General features: G+C 46.3%; 1 protein-coding gene across 5 annotated transcripts in view; it reads right to left on the bottom strand.

Moving 5' to 3' along the window:
- The window catches only part of LOC139230085 (inositol 1,4,5-triphosphate receptor associated 2-like), a 131,984-nt gene that overhangs the window by 92,923 nt on the left and 17,363 nt on the right, over positions 1 to 21,698 (bottom strand). For 4 of the 5 annotated variants that reach the window (XM_070861893.1, XM_070861890.1, XM_070861891.1 and 1 more), the window contains exon 6: positions 12,883 to 13,041. The exons of the other annotated variant lie outside the window; for it this stretch is intronic. In XM_070861893.1, the coding sequence (XP_070717994.1) occupies positions 12,883 to 13,041 (159 nt within the window). The remainder of the gene's footprint in view (positions 1 to 12,882; positions 13,042 to 21,698) is intronic. 5 annotated transcript variants of the gene reach the window in all.

Genomic DNA, 21,698 nt, shown 5'->3' with positions numbered 1-21,698 from the left:
AAAAATAAAAAAGTGAAGGTGGCTCAACCGTGGCTATCAAGGGAAATCAGTGATAGTATTAAAGCCAAGGAAGTGGCATACAAATTGGCCAGAAATAGCAGCTAACCCGGAGACTGGGAGAAATTTAGAACTCAGCAGAGGAGGACGAAGGGTTTGATTAGGGCAGGGAAAATAGAGTACTAGAGGAAGCTTGCAGGGAACATTAAGATGGATTGCAAAAGTTTCTATAGATATGTAAAGAGAAAAAGGTTAGTAAAGACAAATGTAGGTTCCCTGCAGTCAGAATCAGGGGAAGTCATAACGGGGAACAAAGAAATGGCAGACCAATTGAACAAGTACTTTGGTTCGGTATTCACGAAGGAGGACACTAACAACATTCCGGATATAAGGGTCAGAGGGTCTAGTAAGGAGGAGGAACTGAGGGAAATCTTTATTAGTCGGGAAATTGTGTTGGGGAAATTGATGGGATTGAAGGCCGATAAATCTCCAGGGCCTGATGGACTGCATCCCAGAGTACTTAAGGAGGTGGCCTTGGAAATAGCGGATGCATTGACAGTCATTTTCCAACATTCCATTGACTCTGGATCAGTTCCTATCGAGTGGAGGATAGCCAATGTAACCCCACTTTTTAAAAAAGGAGGGAGAGAAAACAGGGAATTATAGACCGGTCAGCCTGACATCGGTAGTGGGCAAGATGATGGAATCAATTATTAAGGATGTCATAGCAGCGCATTTGGAAAGAGGTGACATGATAGGTCCAAGTCAGCATGGATTTGTGAAAGGGAAATCATGCTTGACAAATCTTCTGGAATTTTTTGAGGATGTTTCCAGTAGATTGGACAAGGGAGAACCATTTGATGTGGTATATTTGGACTTTCAGAAGGCTTTCGACAAGGTTCCACACAAGAGATTAATGTGCAAAGTTAAAGCACATGGGATTGGGGGTAGTGTGCTGACATGGATTGAGAAAAGGTTGTCAGACAGGAAGCAAAGAGTAGGAGTAAATGGGTACTTTTCAGAATGGCAGGCAGTGACGAGTGGCTTACCGCAAGGTTCTGTGCTGGGGCCCCAGCTGTTTACACTGTATATTAATGATTTAGACGAGGGGATTAAATGTAGTATCTCCAAATTTGCGGATGACACTAAGTTAAGTGGCAGTGTGAGCTGCGAGGAGGATGCTATGAGGCTGCAGAGTGACTTGGATAGGTTAGGCAAATGCATGGCAGATGAAGTATAATGTGGATAAATGTGAGGTTGTCCACTTTGGTGGTAAAAACAGAGAGACAGACTATTATCTGAATGGTGACAGATTAGGAAAAGGGGAGGTGCAACAAGACCTGGGTGTCATGGTACATCAGTCATTGAAGGTTGGCATGTAAGTACAGCATGCGGTTAAGAAAGCAAATGGCATGTTGGCCTTCATAGCGAGGGGATTTGGGTACAGGGGCAGGGAGGTGTTGCTACAGTTGTACAGGGCCCTGGTGAGGCCACACCTGGAGTATTGTGTACAGTTTTGGTCTCCTAACTTGAGGAAGGACATTATTGTTATTGAGGGAGTGCAGCGAAGGTTCACCAGACTGATTCCCGGGATGGCGGGACTGACATATCAAGAAAGACTGAATCAACTGGGCTTGTATTCACTGGAGTTCAGAAGAATGAGAGGGGACCTCATAGAAACGTTTCAAATTCTGATGGGTTTAGACAGGTTAGATGCAGAAAGAATGTTCACAATGTTGGGGAAGTCCAGAACCAGGGGTCACAGTCTAAGGATAAGGGGTAAGCCATTTAGGACCGAGATGAGGAGAAACTTCTTCACCCAGAGAGTGGTGAACCTGTGGAATTCTCTACCACAGAAAGTTGTTGAGGCCAATTCACTAAATATATTCAAAAAGGAGTTAGATGTAGTCCTTACTACTAAGGAGATCAAGCGGTATGGCAAGAAAGCAGGAATGGGGTACTGAAGTTGCATGTTCAGCCATGAACTCATTGAATGGCGGTGCAGGCTAGAAGGGCCGAATGGCCTACTCCTGCACCTATTTTCTATGTTTCTATCTGCAGCTTGTTAATCAGAAGATTATGGGATGAGGGGTAAATGGGATATGAGAAGAAGGATTAGGTATGAGGGTACCATCATTTTTGACTGTTTCAGCTCCACCGCTGGCCACGTGCACAGCGATGGCCGCTCCAACATTCAGCACCATCTCCTCCATGAGGGTTAGGTCATGCAGATGTGCCCTTCTCCATGCGGGTAGCCCCTGCTGCCTCCAAGAGAGAGGGAAGTGTATCAGTGAGTGTGGTGCAATGTGTTTGTCTGATGTGGCTATCATGGTTGAATAACTGGCAGTGTATGCAAGCTGTGAGATGTGGGTGTGAGGCTTGCAGCAGTGCTAAGTGTGTGAGAGTGATGTGAAGCTATGAATGTGAGGTATAATGTGATTGATAAGAGATTTTTGGTAGGTGAGTGGAGCGGGGTGCTGAATTGGGCAGTTTCTGAGCCTAGTGGTTCAGTTGTAAGGATATGCATTTGACGATGAATTCACTGACCTTGGCCACTTATGTGAAGTTATTAAACATTGCTGCACTGCATTCACGTCCTCAGGGCTACACTGCTGGCATTGCCATCTGTTTGTCTGAAAGACGTCCTGGGCTCCAGCAGATAGAGGACCTCGCTCCTCCTGTCCACCTCCTACACTAATAGCTCCAAGTGCTGCGTCAGAACGTCTTGGAGTACGCTCTCTCTTCTGTTGTGACATTAGTACATTTGGGCTAATTGCGTTTTCCGATATCCGAGCTCGTTTTCAGATCTTGTCCAATTTCTAGGCCTATGTTTTCACAATCCCTCCCACCAAAGCAAGGGACCATTGTTAATATGGGGTTGGATCTTACTTCATTGGCAGGTGTAGTGTATGCACCTGTGAATATGCTCACAGGTTTGTAGTGGCTTGGTCACGGTTACATCCGAGCCAGGGTGTCCCTGGAGATGGAACACTGGTACACTCGTGTCTTCCGTGAGGTGGGCGCCGGAGGGACTGGAGTGCATCATCACCCCCGACAACCAAATTTTAATTTGATGTTTTTTTGTCTAAAGTTTAATTTGTTTAGTGCCCCCCCCCTTTTTAGCCAGGGGGCACTTGTATAATTTGTGTTTTTAGTGCCCTCAAAAAAAAACAAGGGGGCACTTGTTTGGGAGTTTTTGGAGTGTTCTCCCCACCCCACCTTTAATCAGGGGTACTTGTTTTAATGATTTAATTGTCTTACAACAAAATAGTTGTAGTGAGTCGCGGTTACATCTGAGGCAGGGTGTCCCTGGAGATGGAGCAGGCGGTGTCCACCAGTACGCTCGCGGCCTTCTGCGAGAGGTGGGCGCCAGGGGGATTGGAGTGCATCATCACCCCCGGCAACCAAATTTTAATTTGATTTTAATGTTTAAAGTTTAATTTGCTTAAGTTGTCGGTTTTAGTGCTCCCCTCCCCCTCTTTTAGCCAGGGGGCACTTGTATGTGTTTTTGTGCCCCCCCCCCAAAAACAAGGGGGCACTTGAAAAGTTTTTGGCATGTGCCCTACCCCCCCACCCCCCGCTTTAATCAGGAGGCATTAGTTGTAGTGGCTTTGTGTCGCTAAAAATGGCACTGGGGCCTGACTCCACTAGGTGCATTGAGGAGGCTGAAGCACATGGGAAGATCCCGTCCGAACTGACCCTCATCCGGACGGAATTCCTCATCGGCACCAAGCCCTGAAACTTCCCTTGGGTGCTGGCACCTCACAACTTGAGCCTCCTCCGGGAAATCCCCTCGTTGCCTTTCAGTTCTGCACGGAGGGAATTCCTGTACGGGCTGCTCTTGCACTCTCCACTTTGCCATCATCGTCTGCCATCCACCATGGCGCACCATTTTGCCGTCTGGAGGAGGCGGGAGTCCCAAATGGAGTGCTCCCTATGCAGGAGTCCTCCCTTTATTTAAATGGGACTTGGCCTGGAGGGTATGGCACGGGGCAGTCCCAGACAATAGGTTTTTAAGTCGATTCACGGACTCCCAGGCTGTCTGTGATTTCTGCTGTCTGCAAGAGGCCATGTTCCATATTTATGTTGAATGTGTGAGGTTGCAGCCCCTATTCCATTATTTGAAGGGGCTCCTCCTCAAATTTTGGCTGCACATCAGTCCTACACTCTGATCTTTGGGCATCCTGTGCAGAGGTGAGCGGTCAGGTCGGAGGGCCTCCTCGTAGGACTGCTCCTGGGCCTGGCAGCGGGCGGTTGAGGGGGCCGTTCAGCCCAACTGCCTGTCTCTCTTCCGCGGTTATGTTCGTGCCAGGGTGTCCCTGGAGATGCAGCTTGCGGTGTCCACCAGTACGCTCATGGCCTTCCACGAGAAGTGGGCACTGGAGTGCAACCAAATTTTAATTTGATTTTAGTTTACAAAAGTTTATTTGTTAATTTGTGGGTTCTCATGCCCTTGCCAAAAGGGGGCATTTTATTTTTTGTTATACACAACATAGTTGTAGTGGTTTAGCAAGTCACGTGATGTTCACAAGACTCAATAAAACCCCAGCCAGTTGGGTTCGGGGGTATCCATGATGAGGCCGGTGGTTGTGAGCCTTGTGGATGAACTAGTAATGTGTAGTGTGATTGTTAAACCTTTTGCTAATAAACCAACTAGTTCTTAATAGCAATGTGTTGCTATGAATTCTTAAGCAAAGAACCCATGAAGCATATACATTACAAAATTGAGATGAAGATGGGATTTCTTCCTTAAGAAATGTTTGGTGGAATTTCTCTTTATGTGAAGGCAAATGCAAGTGGAGCACAACAAGGAGATATACCGGCAGTGTGATTCCCAAATGAGAGTCTGATAGTACCATTTTTTGTGTGAGTACTGAACAGTGTTGAACTGACAAAGAGAGCTTGTGGAAAGCCATTTTGAGTCATTGAAAAGCAATTCAAGGTTATCAAGAATGATTAACGGCTATTAAACTAAGGCGGCAATATGGATGTGACAAGTTATGTCAGTAATTTGGGAGTCTTTGACAGGAATAATTGTTTAGTGAAAGATTGCAAATGTTTTTTTTTAAGAGCTAATGATATCAATGCAGTCTCAGCAGGTGTGGCAGATTCACAATTAAGCAATCATGCAGTGTATGAAAAGATGAAAGCTATTCTGTTAGTCATGATTGGTGCAGAGAATGATTAAATCTTGGTGATTTTGTTAACCCCAGGAAAGGTTAAGGATGCTTTATTCTCAGACAGACTACAGATACTGGAGAATCATTTTGATCCACAGCTTTTAAAAATAGCGGAGAGCTATAAGTTTGCAATGAGAAACCAAAGACCTGGTGAAACCATCACTGAATACATTGTTGCCATAAGAAAATAATCTCTATGCAATTTTGGAGGATTCCCAGATCGGGCTCTTCGAGATAAATTTGTATGTGAACTAACAGATGAACGTATCCAATCAAAATTGTTAAGTATGGATGATCTCTCTTTTAGAAAGCTTGCAAGGTAGTCACCTCCATGGAGATGGCAGAAAAAAATATTAAGGAATTTCAGCCATTACCGGCAGTAGTAGCAGTGCGCAGTCACTGGAGTGTAGAATGCAGAAAAGGGTGAGCCCTAGTCGGAGGAAGAGTTATGACACCAAGAAAAATAGATGGCATAGGTGTAATGGCAACCATATCGCACAACAGTGCTTGTCGGTTCAAGCGGGCAAGATGCTATCGGTGCCAAGGGGACACATTGCAGCCGCATGCAAATCCAAGGACAGGTCCAATGATAATCAAAGATTTCACTGGGTGGAAACCGATCAGAACAGTGTAGGTTTTGGTGTATATGCAGTGAAGGGCAAGGCAGTACATTCCTTACATCAGGATTTCAGAACATTAGTATTGATTAATAATTGATGGATTAATATGACATCATCATCATAGGCGGTCCCTCGGAATCGAGGAAGACTTGCTTCCACTCCAAAAATTAGTTCTTAGGTGACTGAACAGTCCAATACGAGAACCACAGTCCCTGTCACAGGTGGAACAGGTAGTCGTTGAGGGAAGGGGTGGGAGGGACTGGTTTGCCGCTCGCTGTTTCCGCTGCCTGCGCTTGATTTCTACATGCTCTCTGCGATGAGACTCGAGGAGCTCAGCGCCCTTCCGGATGCACTTCCTCCACTTAGGGCGGTCTTTGGCCAGAGACTCACAGGTATCAGTGGGGATGTTGCACTTTATCAGGCAAGCTTTGAGGGTTTCCTTGTAACATTTCTTCTGCCCACTTTTGGCTCGTTTGCCATGAAGGAGTTCCGAGTAGAGCGCTATAATATGACAATGGAGACAGCGACTCAATAATTGGTCAGGATGTGTATTACAAGAATTTCAGGGGCATACCACTAAAAGCGAGCTCAGCAGTATTGAAAACATATTCAGGGGAACAACTTTAGATGCCTGGACAAATGGAGTGCATAGTACAATAGCAGGGGCAACAAGCAAGATTACCTATTATTATTATAGCGAAATACATCAATCAGCCGACACTTATGGGCAAAGATTGGCTAAGAGTGCTTCATTTGGATTGGTACAGCATTGGTAGTACAGAAATGGTTAAGTCTCAGCTAGATACTCTGCTGGTGAAATATGCTAACATGTTTGAGGACTCATATGAGAGCATCTAGGGATGCAATGCACATATTTGGATTAGGTCAGATGTCAAACCTATTTTTTGTAGACCAAGATTGGTACCATATGCATTAAAATCGCAGGTTGAACGAGAGCTTAAGTTGGAGAAAAACTGAGTTTTAGTGAAAGCTGATAGAAGTGACTGGGCCACCCCGCTAGTTGTAGTTCCGAAGGCAGACAAAATGGTAGTTCTGTGGGGATTATAAAATTACCCTCAATCGAGCAGTTGACGATGAACAGTACCCTTTACCGACATCAAAGGATCTGTGTGCAGAACTGGCGAGAGCCAAAGTCTTCACTAAACTGGATCTCTCCCACGCCTATGCTCAACTCAACGTTGACAAGGATAGTCAGCAGTGTCTGGCAGTCAACACACACAAAGGTTAATATTCATACACTAAGTTGCCCAATGGTATCAAGTCCTCACTAAAGATATTTCAGGCTACCATGGATCAGATCTTACAAGGAATTAATCACTGTTTGTGCAATCAAGATGTGTTGATAGCCACCGGCACAGAGGGAAAACCTCAATGACCATAATTTGAAGCTGAAGAGGAGTAAATGTGCATTCATAAAGCGTGAGGTGGTTTATCTAGGATTGCGGGTTGATGAAACTGGTCTCCAACCAGTTAAGGAGAAAGTGCAAGCCATCATGGTGGCTCCAGAACCGAAAAAAGTTACTGAATTATGATCCTTTTTAGGCATCGTCCAATATTATGCTCATTTTCTTTCTGGACTAGCAATGGTGCTCGCACCATTCCATTATTTATTAAAGAAAGGGGTGCGAAGATATGGGACAAAGAGCAACAGAATACATACAACACATGCAAGCGACGCTTGAGCAGTAGTGTTCTTCTCATCCATTATAATCTGACTCGTGAACTGAGACTCACGTGTGATGCCTCTGGGTATAATTTGGAAGAAGTGATCGGCCATGTTATGAATGATGGGAAGGAAAAACATTGCGTACGATCAACAAAAGCGAACAAAATTATGCCCAGATTGAGAAAGAGGCTTTGGCGATGATATTTGGTATTAAAAAGTTTCACCAATTTCTTTTGGGACGCCAATTCATGCTAGTAACTGATCACAAACTGTTACTATCTATTCTAGACCCAAAGGCCGCAATTCCATCTATGACAACTTCCAAGATGCACAGATGGGCTATTTTATTGTCTCAATACGATTACAGAATCGAGTATCGCACGTCGAAGCAGAATGCAGTGGCGAATGCCCTTTCAAGGTTGCCTCATGAAGATTCTGAAATTGTATGCGAACAATCTTCACTCTCGGGGCCCAAGTTTCCACATGATTTGCGCCTGATTTTTAGGAGCAACTAGTGGAGAACGGACTATCTTAGAAATCGCAATTCTCCACATTTTTTTTTCTGCAGTTCTAGTCAGGTAGAACAGTTCTACTTTGGAACAGAATTTTTTCTTCAAAAGGGGGCGTTTCCGGCCACTGACGCCTGATTTCAAAGTTTCCACAGTGAAAACGTACTCCAAACTAAAGTAGAATGGAGCAAGTGAAGATTTTTGTAGAACTGAAAAAACCTGTTCTACACATTAAAAAATCAGGCGCAGGTTACAAATTAGGCGTCCAGAACGAGGTGGGGGGAGGGGGGGAAGGGAACTCATTAAATTCTACAATAAATCCTTATTTATACTTCTACAAATATTATACAAATAAATCCAACCTGAATAAACATTTATAAGCAAAGAAAAGATTAAATAAACCATCTTCCTACCTGTGTGAAAGTGCTTCAGGCACGGAGAATTCTGCCCGCGGGGGGGGGTGGAGGCGCCCGTTCTTTCCCGCGAAGGGGAGGGAGGGGAAGGAGACAGCGGTTTGCCGCCGCGGAGGGGAGGGAGGGAAAGGAGACAGCGGTTTGTTGCCGCGGAGGGGTGGGAGGGGAAGGAGACAGCGGTTTGCCGCCGCGGAGGGGAGGGAGGGGAAGGAAACAGCGATTTGTTGCCGTGGAGGGGAAGGAGACAGTGAGAAGGCTGCAAGTGCTGATGTGCTGATGGCAATGTGCTTTTATTAAAAAAATGTTCAAAAATTAAACAGCTACAAAGAACTACAAAAATGGCCGAGTGCCAATGTTTTTTTCACACTGAGCATGCGCGAACACTCCAACGCGCACGAGCAGCGTTGCCGGCAGGAAAAAAAACAAATTTAAATAGTACCCGCCCCCTCCCACTTACAAAATCGGCGCGAGTGTAGGCTCCGCCCCCCTGGGCGCTGCGCCAAACAGACAAGGAGCAGCAAAGCGCTCGAGAATAGCGCGTTTTTTTTCTGCCGCCGTTTTAGGCGCAAAAAACGGGCGCCCAGCTCGGGGGGGCGCCCGTTTTTTATCTTGTGGAAACTTGGGCCCTAGATGTCATTGATAATTACTTTCCAGTCACCGCCTCTATTATTGCAGAGCACACACAGAAAGATGCCATGTTACAGCGGACCTATGAGCACACTCTGCGAGGGTGGTTTGAAGATCGCATTTGGACGAGAGGATAAAGCCCTTTTATTATTGTCGGCACAAATTATCATGTGAGCAGAGATGTCTAAAATGGGGCCTGAGAGTAGCCATTCCCAATGCAGTATGAGCCAAAGTTTTGACGGAACTTTATGGTGAGCATACTGGCATCGTAGGCTTGAAGCTGCGGCCCAAAGTTTTGTTTATTGGCCTGGGTTGGATAAAGATTTAGAAGTATTAGTAAGTAAGTGTACTATCTGTCAAGACTGCAGGACCATGCCAGATAAAACGCTACTGCAAACATGGAGTTGACCAACGAGACCATTCCAAAGAATACATATTGATTTTTGCGAGAGGGGCAGTGATAATTTTCTGGTTCTAATTGATCAGCCATTCGAAATGGCTGGAGGTACGGCATATGGGGGGGGGTCATCTACGACTACAGAGCGTACATTGGATGAATTATGGGACATTTTTGCATGCCATGGCCTGCCCGAACAAATGGTGTCAGATAATGGGCCGCAATTTTGGTCCATGCAATGTGTGAATTTAGCCAGACACAACGGTATCAAACACACATTGGTCGCACCATATCATCCTGCTTCGAATGGTGCAGCTGAAAGGTCGGTCAGGATTGTCAAGGAGGCTTTGCAGAAACTAGTACTACAGACTGGATCATCGGTGAGCATGAAGCACAGGTTAGCGAATTTTCTTTCAAATATAGGACTACGCCTCATTCAATAAGAGGGTACACACCTGCTGAATTATTGATGAAGCGTAGGCTGAGGATGCTTCTCAGTTTATTGCAACCAAAAATGTCTGATAGGTAGAGAAGGCACAATCGGTGCAGAAATGTCATTATCGTTCCGGTACTAAAGAGCGGTGCTTTCAGGAAGATGATCAGGTCAGAGTTCTCAGTCCATCGAAAAGGGCAAGTCCACGCAAATGGGACATTGGTATAATTATTCGGGTATGTAGCACCAAGCAGTACTTGGTCAAAATTGGTGAATATATCAGGAAGGTTCATGTGGATCAAATGTTGCTAGTGAGTGATGTACCTTCAGTACCACAAGTAGATAATTATGAGCCTGACTTGGACAATGATCAGAGTCAGTTAGCAGATCCAAGTACTTCAACGGACACATCATCCATATCCCCACCAATTCAGATGCAGCCGACTGAATGGAGATTTCTGCGGGTTTGGGACAATCTCGCAGAGACTGTGTATCTGCCGGGGGGGGGGGGGGGGGGGGAGGGGCGGTGGAGTTGGGGTTCAGTTGAGAAGATCTGCGAGGGAACGCAAACTAACTAGACAAGATATTGATAACTGGGAATATTAAGACCTTCGGAAGAATGCTAACATGAGGACAGATGTAAGGATTCCAAGGAAACTCAAGAGGACACAGGAAGATCGTGGTCAGAAATCCTGGGATACAAGCCCTGAAAACAGAAATTCCCCAAGACGGTCTCTGGAGTCAAATAAGAATATAGAAAATGGGCATGGCCAGCCAGCTTCAAAAAAATGGAGGTCGGAGCAGGAGGAAGCTAAAAGCTTACAACAAGATACTGAGGCTCAGCAGTGAAATTTGTAAAATTGTAATCATGATAAAGTAATGATTTGAAATATTGTATAAATACCTTGCTTCTAAAAAAAAGGGGAAGCAGTGTAATGTATGCACCTGTGAGTATGCTCACAGGCCAAAGTAGTTGTAGAGCTGATGAGTTGGGAGTGGCTTAGCCAGTCGTGTGATCTTCACAAGACTCAATAAAACCCCAGCCAGGTGGGTTCGGGGAATCCACGATGAGGCAGGTGGTTGTGAGCCTGCTGGATGAACTGGTAATGTGTAGTGTGATTGTTAAACCTTTTGCTAATTAAACCAACTAGTTCTTAATAGCAATGTGTTGCTAGTAACACATTGCTATTAATTCTTAAGCAAAAAACCCATGAAGCAAATACATAACAGCAGGGTAGCAGTGAAGTGAGATTTCCACCCACATGACACCATCGGCAACCTGTTCAAGATTCCAAAAAAAAGGATCTAATTTTGTATCTGAGGCAGAATTATTGCAGTAATACTGCTGTCTATTGGATTACTACTGCTGGTACAGAGGGAGGGAGGGAAATTTAAAATGCTGCAGCTAATTCAAGAGACATGTTTTTGTAGCACAGTGCAGCAATGAGTCAGTAATCAGAGGTAGGTCGGATCCATTCAGTCCAGATGTCACCGGCCATCCTGGCTTTTCTGTTAGCGGCTGCGTCTTTACATTTTTAAAAACACCTGGGATTCACCACTGCATGAATTAAAAATGGGGCAGATGACCAGGTCCATCCACGTTTCTCCTCGTAGAAGAGTAACTTGCTGTTTGCTTTGTTTAATGCCAGCACAAGAATCAACAGCTTTGCCAAAGTTTTATTGGGAAAGAACAGATTTTTTTTTTTAAAACCAGTCTTTGACGTTAAAACTCTTGGACTGTAATTCTGGATGATATGGAAAAAACACTAGTCAGCCTTATGTTAATCATCTCCACATTAGCCCCACCCTTTCCATTGATGACTGTCTTAAATTTTAAATCATGCCCTTGTTTAAAGCTTTAAGTTTTCAATGCCTAAAGAACAGGCAAATCTTTTGTCCTTTGCGCATAATGCATCGCCTAACAATGGAATGTTACTCTCTCTGGCTGTTTTAAACCACCGATAGACAGACTCCTTCAAGATCTTTATGAGCACCGGTACAGATTTGCTTTCTCTCAATCGGCATTTCATTGGATGGATACAGACTTGATTTTTCCTCTGTTGCCCCGCACGGTTGCAAAATTGCTCTTTGTAAAGCCGAGTTTTTTGCAGATTGTGGCTTGCAAATTTCCGTTATGATCCAAATCATAGATAATTTGAAGTTTTCTTTTCAAAGGCAAAGATCGCTTACTCGCTTCGTCACGCATGTTGCCTGGCTGTAGTTGCCTTATGCCTGTTGCCTCATTGCAGTTTGTGTGCAGATAGCAAGATGTCTTATCAGGCAGCAAATGTATATACATCATGCAGGGTTCGCACTACAATTGGTTATCTTTCAACTAGCCTCAGATTGAATTCCGTTGTTATATTCGTGCCTGTGCGGTCAAACCTACTTAAGTGTTTGTTGTAGTAGGGCTGATAGCCATTGAAAAAAAAAAATCAGATCTTGCCAATGGGATCATTAAAACTAAGGGGGCGAAAATGCCCTGTGTCCCGATTGGGGGCGGTAACCTTCCGAGACCGGAACTGTTAGTGCCAGGCGCGGATGTCCCTCCCCCGCCATGGAATTGCCCTTACCACCCCTGAAAACAAGCTGAGCGCAGCGCGCTCCTCTTCCCTTGGGGGCGGTAACCAGGGTGCTACTTGGGTGGGGAGTCCCTTCGCCTAAATGGGAGGGCCACTGCGCACTCCACACGGCCTCTGATGGCCTCCACTGGGCCACCAGGGCAGTGTGCAGCTGGGCCAACAGCCCGGTACCCAAGACAGAGTGCTGGGCTGCACGATGGCGGCCCGGACCACGCTAGGGCCGCCATCGTCAAGCTGGCACCCTCGCCTATAAGCAACAGCTTTACGACCCGCTATATTCTATATAGTGAAGTTAGACTGTATTTTAAACTAACACAACCATTTGCAATACTGCTATTTACTCTGGTACTTTATACTGATATTTCTGACCTTAGGCTGGGGACCTTTTTCACCCTGCCACAGTACAGGCTTATTACAGCCTTTCTATTTCAAGCTACCTTTTGAGTTTGCTTTTCAGTTCAAAGATTTCTTCAGTCAAACGTACATTTGCTTCCTCAAACCCCTCTACTGATCTTTGTAGTTTTGCATTTTGATCCACCAATTTCCTGTTCGTGTATTCCAGACACTCGATGTCATTGATCAGCTCAGTAGTCTCTCTTGAAAAGAAAGTTACATTTAAAAGATATTTTCAAAGGATATCTTCAAATATTTGAAGGCACTCACTCCCATATCAAGATGTGCATTGTTATTGAATACAAATATTCCACATTTGTTAGAATTTTTCACCCAATTTTCTCCCCTCATCTCACTGTCTCAACACACGATTCCTTAATGGGGTGTGCTCCATGCAACTTACATGCCTTCTGATACTTCACTAAAGTGGTTATTTTTCATAAGTTAATACCACTTTAATAAATGAATGCAAGGTAGCATGGCAGAATAGAACATTGGTATTCAAAGACAACATCCTAATTGGCTCATAGGGGGAAAATTTGGTATCTTAGTGCCTCTCGTTAGCTTCAGCAGATGGCACTAACAGGGCACCAGAGCATTACCACCGCGGCGAGGCGAATCCAGCATCATACTCCAAATCCTGCATTCCCCCCCACCCCCCACCAGTGTCACCTGTAACAGTTAGCGTCGGGAGCCTCAACGTCAGGTGGAGTGTGACATCAGTGAGTATGCAACGCTTGGTTACATTAATTGGGTCTGTACTGGCAGTCAAACTTGCCCTCCAGGATCTACGGCGGAAGGAGCGGAGGCAGCGAGAATGACTGAAACATGTGCCTAGAGGGAGGAGGGCCATCAGGGCTCTCAACAGGAGGCCTTACCATCCGAGGGTATTCCGAGAGCAATTCTCCTGCATCCAATTAAGCGAGGAGCAGTGTATTAGAAGGTTCCGCTTCACCAAGGAGGTGGTCACAGAACTCTGCGACCTCCTGCAACCAGACCTCCAGCCTCAAATCAGGGTGGCCACGGCGCTCTCAGTGGCAGTCAAGGTCACCATTGCCCTCAATTTCTTCGCCAGCTGATCCTTCCAGTCTGCAACAGGAGACATAGCTAACATCTCGCAGTTCGCTGTCCATCGCTGCATCAGTGAGGCCACAGAGGTTTTTTACAGTGGGAGAAGGGACTACATTTCCTTCACCATCATCAGAGAGAAAAACAAGCATGCATGTGGCTTTTCTAGGATAGCAGGATTCCCCATGGTGCAGGGCACCATCGACTGCACTCATATGACTTTACAGGCACCACACAACAAACCGCAAAGGCTACCACTCACTTAATATGCAGCTTATGTCAACCACAGACAGCGAATCCTCAATGTCAATGCCCCCTATTCTGGCAGCAGTCTCGATGCCTTCATCCTGCGCCAAATCAGTGTGCCAGCACTCTTCCAGCCACCACATCAAGCTCACAACTGGCTGGTTCCACGTGGCAGTCCTGGGAAGTAGCAGTAACTGGAATGGATGTGAGGGAACCTGGGGCCTGCTCCCCACCAGCATTTGTATACAATGGGCTGGTAAGTAGCCAGCACCAGTCCTGGTTGTGGGCCAGAGGGAACAAAATTGAGGTTGGGGCAATGAGGTAGCGGTAGGCCAGAATTGCCTCATTCTCCACCCCATTTCAAGCATTCTCGTGGAGGAGAATCTAGCCTCCCATGTTACTATTCAAAGAAAAGCAGTGAATGACCTGCCCAACATTTTACCTTCAATCAACATCAAACAATAATCACCTGGTTCTTTATCTTTTTGTGGGACTTTACCGTGTGCAAATTGGCTGTTGCATTTGCTAACTTAACAATAACCACAATTTAAGATAAGTAATTTACTGTGAGGCACTTTGGGATACCGTGAGATGTGGAACATATTATATAAGTGCAAGTTTTTCAACGGTTGAATAGCCCTTTGACACATACTGAAAATGGCTGCTTGGATGAGTTATTGGACAGCTGCAGGCACCGACGGAATCTTATCCTACCTCTTCTTCTTTGGCAGTCCCCCAGAGTCGAGGATGACTTGCTTCCAGGCTAATTAGTTCTAAGGTGACTGATGAGACCAATGCGGGATCTACAATCTCTGTCACAGGTGGGGCAGATAGTGGTGGGAGGGACGGGTGGTGGGGTGCTTGATTTGTCGTACGCTCCTTCCGCTGTTTGTACGAAGAGACTCGAAGTGTTTGGCGCCTTCTCGGATGCTTCTCCTCCACTTTGAGCGGTCTTGGGCCAGGGATTCTCAAGAGTTGGCGAGGATGTTACATTTTTTCAAAGCAGCTCTGAGGGTGAGCTTGAACCGCTTTCTCTGCCCTCCTGGGACTCGCCTGCAGTGACGTAGCTCGGAGTAGAGTGTTTATTTCGGGAGTCTAGTATCGGGCATGCGGACAATGTGGCCCGTCTGTCAGAGGTCATCATCATCATCATCATCACAGGCAGTCCCTCGGAATCGGGGAAGACTTGCTACCACTCCTGAAGTGAGTTCTTTGGTGGCTGAACAGCCCAATACGAGAGCCACAGACTCTGTCACAGGTGGGACAGATAGTCGTTGAGGGAAGGGGTGGGTGGGACTGGTTCATCGCACGCTCTTTCTACTGTCTGCACTTGATTTCTGCACGCTCTCGGCTTTGAGACTCGAGGTGCTCAGCGCCCTCTCGGATGCATTTCCTCTACTTGGGGTGGTCTTGGACCAGGGACTCCCAGGTGTCAGTGGGGATGTTGCACTTTATCAGGGAGGCTTTGAGGGTGTCCTTGTAGTGTTTCCGATGCCCACCTTTGGCTCGTTTGCAGTGAAGGAGCTCTGAGTAGAGCACTTGCTTTGGGAGTCTCATGTCTGGCATGTGGACTGTGAGGCCTGCCCAGCGGAGCTGATGGAGTGTGGTCAGTGTTTCAATGCTGGGGATGTTAGCCTGAATGAAGACTCTGATGTTGGTGCGCCTGTCCTCCCAGGGTATTTGTAGGATCTTGCGGAGACATCGTTGGTGATATTTCTCCAGCAACTTGAGGTGTCTACAGTACATGGTCCATGTCTCTGAGCCATACAGGAGGGCAGGTATTACTACAGCCCTGTAGACCATGAGCTGGTGACAGTTTGGAGGGCCTGGTCTTCAAACACTCTTTTCCTCAGGTGACCGAAGGCTGCACTGGCGCACTGGAGGCAGTGTTGGATCTCGTCGTCGATGCCTGCTCTTGTTGATAGGAGGCTCCCAAGATATGGGAAGTGGTCCATGGTGTCCAGGGCCGAGCCGTGGATCTTGATGACTGGGGGACAGTGCTGTGCGGTGAGGGCAGGCTGGTGGAGGACCTTTGTCTTACGGATGTTTAGCGTAAGGCCCATGCTTTCGTACGCCTCAGTAAATCGTCGACATCAACATAGCCCCAAAGCGGAGGGGGCAGCAGAAGCAGCGCCGCAAAAAATTCAATGCCGGAGCACTTAAGGACCCAGCTAAGAGAGCCCTATACAGCCAGGGCCTCACAGCTAACCTGGCATGCCTTAACAACCCCAAGACACAGAATGCCCACAGCGCTTGGTCTGCTCTCCAGGCCTCCATAACTAGTGCCTGCAAAGAGACACTCGGTTACTCAACCAGGAAGCACCAGGACTGGTTTGATGAGAATGATCAGGAAATCCAAGAGCTTATTGATCGCAAGCGCAGGGCATTTCTGAGCCTTAAACAACAACCCAATGCGGGATCAGCAAAACAGCATTACAGACGGCTCAAGGCTGAGGTCCAACAAAAAACTCGCGACCTAAAGAACAGGTGGTGTATGAAGAAAGCACAGGAGATACAGCAGTTGGCCGACAACCATGATGTGTGAGGATTCTTCATCGCAGTCAAGGCCACCTACAGGTAAACACCCAAGGTCCCACCCCACTGCTGGCCAAGAACGGGGAAACACTCCAAGGACACCGAGGCAGTCAGGGCCCGCTGGAAGGAGCACTTCGAAGATCTCCTCAATCGAGACTCTGCCTTTGACTCGAGTGTTCTTGACTCCATCCCGCAGCATGCTACCCGCCACCACCACGAGGTAGAAAAAGCCAAAAGACAGCTCAAAAACAACAAGGCTACTGGTGCGGACGGAATCCCTGTGAGGCATTGAAGTATGGCGGAGAGGCACTGCTGGCACGAATACACGACCTCATCTCTCTCATCTGGAGGGAGGAGAGCATGCCGGGGGATCTCAGAGATGCAGTAATCGTGACCATCTTTAAAAAAGGGGAAAGTCTGTCGGAGATCTTCGAGCGTGGTCAATGCCTCAATGCTGGGGATGTTGGCCTGAGAGAGAACGCTGACGTTAGTGCGCCTATCCTGCCAATAAATGTACAGGATTATGCAGAAAGAGTGTTGGTGCTACTTCTCCAGTGCTTTGAGGTGCCTACTGTACATAGTCCAAGTCTCTGAAGCATATAGGAGGGCGGGTATCACCACTGCTCTGTAGACCATGAGCTTGGTGGTGGGTTTGAGATCCTGATCCACGAACATTCTTTTCCTCAGGCGGCCGAAGGCTGCACTGACACACTGATGGCGGTGTTGGACTTAATCATCGATGTCTGTCCTTGCTGATTGTAAGCTCCCAAGGTATGGGAAGTGGTCCACATTGTCCAAGGTCTCGCCATGTATCTTGATAATCAGGGAGCAGTACTGTGTGGCGGGGGAAGGTTGGTAGAGACCCTACCAAGACGCAGCACACTCAGGAAAGGAGAGCAAGCCTTGCACCATGCTGTACCAAAGCTGTACTGAAGTTTCAAGCCAACTACTTCCTCACTTTAGGCATACATTTATTTCCTTTCATCCGTTGACTGATTTAAAGCTTTCTGTCCTCCTTATATACTGGCCCATAATTACATGGCATGAAAAAAATGTGAGCCACCAGACAAGTTGGAGCTGTGAAGAGGGCGACTGGATTGAACGTCACCATAACCCAGGTCAGTGATTGAAGCATGGGCAGGTACAGCAGGAGCGGCGAGGTCGGGGCGAAGGAGCGGCAAGAGATTGTAGAGCAATGTGATGGGGCCCAGGAGAGACATGAGTTCGTGGCCAAGAGGCGTGGGCCCAGGGGCAGCACGGGCCTGCCCACACTGCGATATGTGTGTGCACTAGGTCCATGCAGCAGAGCTGGTCTCCAGTCGTCTTGGTTAATCCTTGCCACTGGACCAAGACCTTACTCTGTCAAGCCCGTGTGCTGGCTGGCGTTCCACGGCCACCACACGTTAAAAAAATCCATACACAGGCATCTTCCACCCTTCAATATGCTGTTCGAGGCCTGAAATTGTACAGGGCCTTGGTGAGGCCACACCTGGAGTATTGTGTACAGTTTTGGTCTCCTAACTTGAGGAAGGACATTCTTGCTATTGAGGGAGTGCAGCGAAGATTCACCAGACTGATTCCCGGGATGGCGGGACTGACCTATCAAGAAAGACTGGATCAACTGGGCTTGTATTCACTGGAGTTCAGAAGAATGAGAGGGGACCTCATAGAAACGTTTAAAATTCTGACGGGTTTAGACAGGTTAGATGCAGGAAGAATGTTCCCAATGTTGGGGAAGTCCAGAACCAGGGGTCACAGTCTGAGGATAAGGGGTAAGCCATTTAGGACCGAGATGAGGAGAAACTTCTTCACCCAGAGTGGTGAACCTGTGGAATTCTCTACCACAGAAAGTAATTGAGGCCAATTCACTAAATATATTCAAAAGGGAGTTAGATGAAGTCCTTACTACTCGGGGGATCAAGGGTTATGGCGAGAAAGCAGGAAGGGGGTACTGAAGTTTCATGTTCAGCCATGAACTCATTGAAGGGCTGAATGGCCTGCTCCTGCACCTATTTTCTATGTTTCTATGAAATATTAGGTCCTTCATTGAAACACCTGTGAAATCATCCCTTTTTGGCGTGGAAGCAAGTCATCCTCAAAGAGAAGAGGAGTTGCAGTTGATAGAAATCACTGGTCCACAAGAAAGAAGCACAATGAGTTAGATCTTCTAATTCCATTGTGTCTGACCCCAGATGGTACAGGGGTGGGCCCAGACACATTATGCCACATCTCCATCTATCAGAATGTACATGTATCTGTCGAAAGTGACAGCAAAGATAGGAAGCACCCATCTGAACAGCAGCTGATGATACAGGGCCACGAGAGGACAGCAAGATTAGCTTTAGGTTTCTCCAGCAAAGAGCCAGCACAGACATGATACGCTGAATGAGAGTCTGGTATAGATTGAATGTGTTCTTACGACAGTTAAGTCCATCTAAACCACATGGAGACGGGAGAGATTTATTTGTAGGATTCCAGACTGTGCTGAGGAATGTCTCCTCGGGCAAATTTTCAAAGTGACTCCAGTTTCCTGATGTCAACATAACCATGGGTCACTGGGTCCTAAACAATGCAACTTCAGTTCAAAAAAAATGATTATCTTCAGGCAACAATTTACAACAAGATATGCATCTCAGAGGATTTACTATGCCAGTAACCTTTTTGCTATGAGCAAAGCCAAACATTAACACAATTACTGACATAATGAGATCCCTGGTGTACACATGGAGTTTATTGAATCCGATTGGTGGATGCTAACGTATCTTTTACTGGAGCTGCTACACACTCCAGAGTTGACTGAATTGCTATGCATACATCCATTACAGAACTGCAGATGCAGTTAGAGGACTCCTCCAACTACGCCACAATCTGCTGCAATTTGTGCAACGGTGTCTCACATGCATTTAATGCTCTGTTCATGTCCTTTTATAAAAAGCAGAACCTAAGATCTGCACCCTGGGGCTCTTCAGCATGTGTCTGCAGCCTCTCCCGAAACCAACGTCTATGTCCTCAGGTGCCACCTATATCCCTTCCTCAGTAATTGTGCGTGGTGTTTTATCATGTGCTGTCCCTCATTCTCACTGCCTAGGCTAAAGTAAATGTTGGTCCCTTAGAGGACGAGACCGGGGAATTAGTAATGGGGAACATGGAGATTGCAGAAACTCCGAACAAATATTTTGTATCAGTCTTTACAGTAGAGGACTCTAACAATATTCCGACAGTGGATAGTCAAGGGGTTATGGGGGGGCGGGGGGGAGGAACTTAACACAATTAAAATCACTAAGGAGGTGGTACTCAGTAAGATAATGGGACTAAAGGCAGATAAATCCCCTGGACATGATGGCTTGCATCCTAGGGTCTTAAGAGAAGTAGCAGCAGAGATTGTGGATGCATTGGTTGTAATTTACCAAAATTCCCTGGATTCTGGGGAGGTCCTAGCAGATTGGAAAACTGCAAATGTAACGCCCCTATTTAAAAAAGGAGGCAGACAAAAAGCAGGAAACTACAGACCAGTTAGCCTAACATCTGTGGTTGAGAAGATGTTGGAGTCCATTATTAAACAAACAGTAGCAGGACATTTGGAAAAGCAAAATTCGGTCAGGCAGAGTCAGCATAGATTTATGAAGGGGAAGTCATGTTTGAAAAATTTTCTGGAGTTCTTTGAGGATGTAACGAACAGGGTGGATAAAGGGGAACCAGTGGATGTGGTGTATTTGGACTTCCAGAAGGCATTTGACAAGGTGCCACATAAAATGTTACTGCACAAAATAAAAGTTCACGGGGTTGGGGGTAATATATTAGCATAGATAGAGGGTTGGCTAACCAACAGAGAACAGAGAGTCGGGATAAATGGTTCATTCTCTGGTTGGCAACCAGTAACTAGTGGGGTGGCGCAGGGATCAGTGCTGGGACCCCAACTATTTACAATCTATATTAATGACTTGGAAGAAGGGACTGAGTGTAACGTAGCCAAGTTTGCTGACGATACAAAGATGGGAGGAAAAGCAATGTGTGAGGAGGGAACAAAAATCTGCAAAAGGACAGACAGGCTAAGTGAGTGGGTAAAAATTTGGCAGATGGAGTATGTCAGAAAGTGTGAGGTCATGCACTTTGGCAGAAAAAAATCAAAGAGCAAGTTATTATTTAAATGGTGAAAGATTGCAAAGTGCTGCAGTACAGCGGGATCTGGGGGTACTTGTGCATGAAAGACAAAAGGATAGTATGCAGGTACAGCAAGTGATCAGGAAGGCCAATGGTATCTTGGCCTTTATTGCAAAGGGGATGAAGTATAAAAGCAGGGCAGTCTTGCTACAGTTATATAAGGTATTGGTGAGGCCACACCTGGAATACTGCGTGCAGTTTTGGTTTCCATATTTACGAAAAGATATACTTGCTTTGGAGGCAGTTCAGAGAAGGTTCACTAGGTTGATTCTGGGGATGAGGAGGTTGACTTATGAGGAAAAATTGCGTAGGTTGGGCCTCTCCTCATTGGAATTCAGAAGAATGAGAAGTGATTTTATCGAATACCTTTTAAGATTATGAGGGGGCTTGACAAGGTGGATGCAGAGAGGATGTTTCCATTGATGGGGGAGACTAGTACTAGAGGGTATAATCTTAGAATAAGGGGCCACCCATTTAAAACAGAGATGAGGAGAAATTTCTTCTCTCAGAAGGTTGTAAATCTGTGGTATTCGCTGCCTCAGAGCTGTGGAAGCTGGGACATTGAATAAATTTAAGACAGAAATAGACAGTTTCTTAAACGATAAGGGGATAAGGGGTTGTGAGGAGCGGGCAGGGAAGTGGAGCTGGGTCCATGATCAGATCAGCCATGATCTTATTGAATGGCGGAGCAGGCTCGACGGGCCATATGGCCTACTCCTGTTTCTATTTCATATGTTCTTATGTCTGTGCTGGTGCTTGTGTAAGGCAATGATGGGATGGGTGATGGTGAAATGGAAGCTGACAAATATGAGGTTCCCGTTTCCTCTACCTGATCTTCCTTTGCTTGTTG

This window comes from Pristiophorus japonicus, chromosome 19, assembly GCF_044704955.1.
Source record: "Pristiophorus japonicus isolate sPriJap1 chromosome 19, sPriJap1.hap1, whole genome shotgun sequence".
Taxonomy (NCBI): Eukaryota; Metazoa; Chordata; class Chondrichthyes; family Pristiophoridae; genus Pristiophorus; species Pristiophorus japonicus.
Note: the sequence above shows the minus strand (reverse complement) of the source record. Positions and strands in the feature narration are given on the sequence as shown.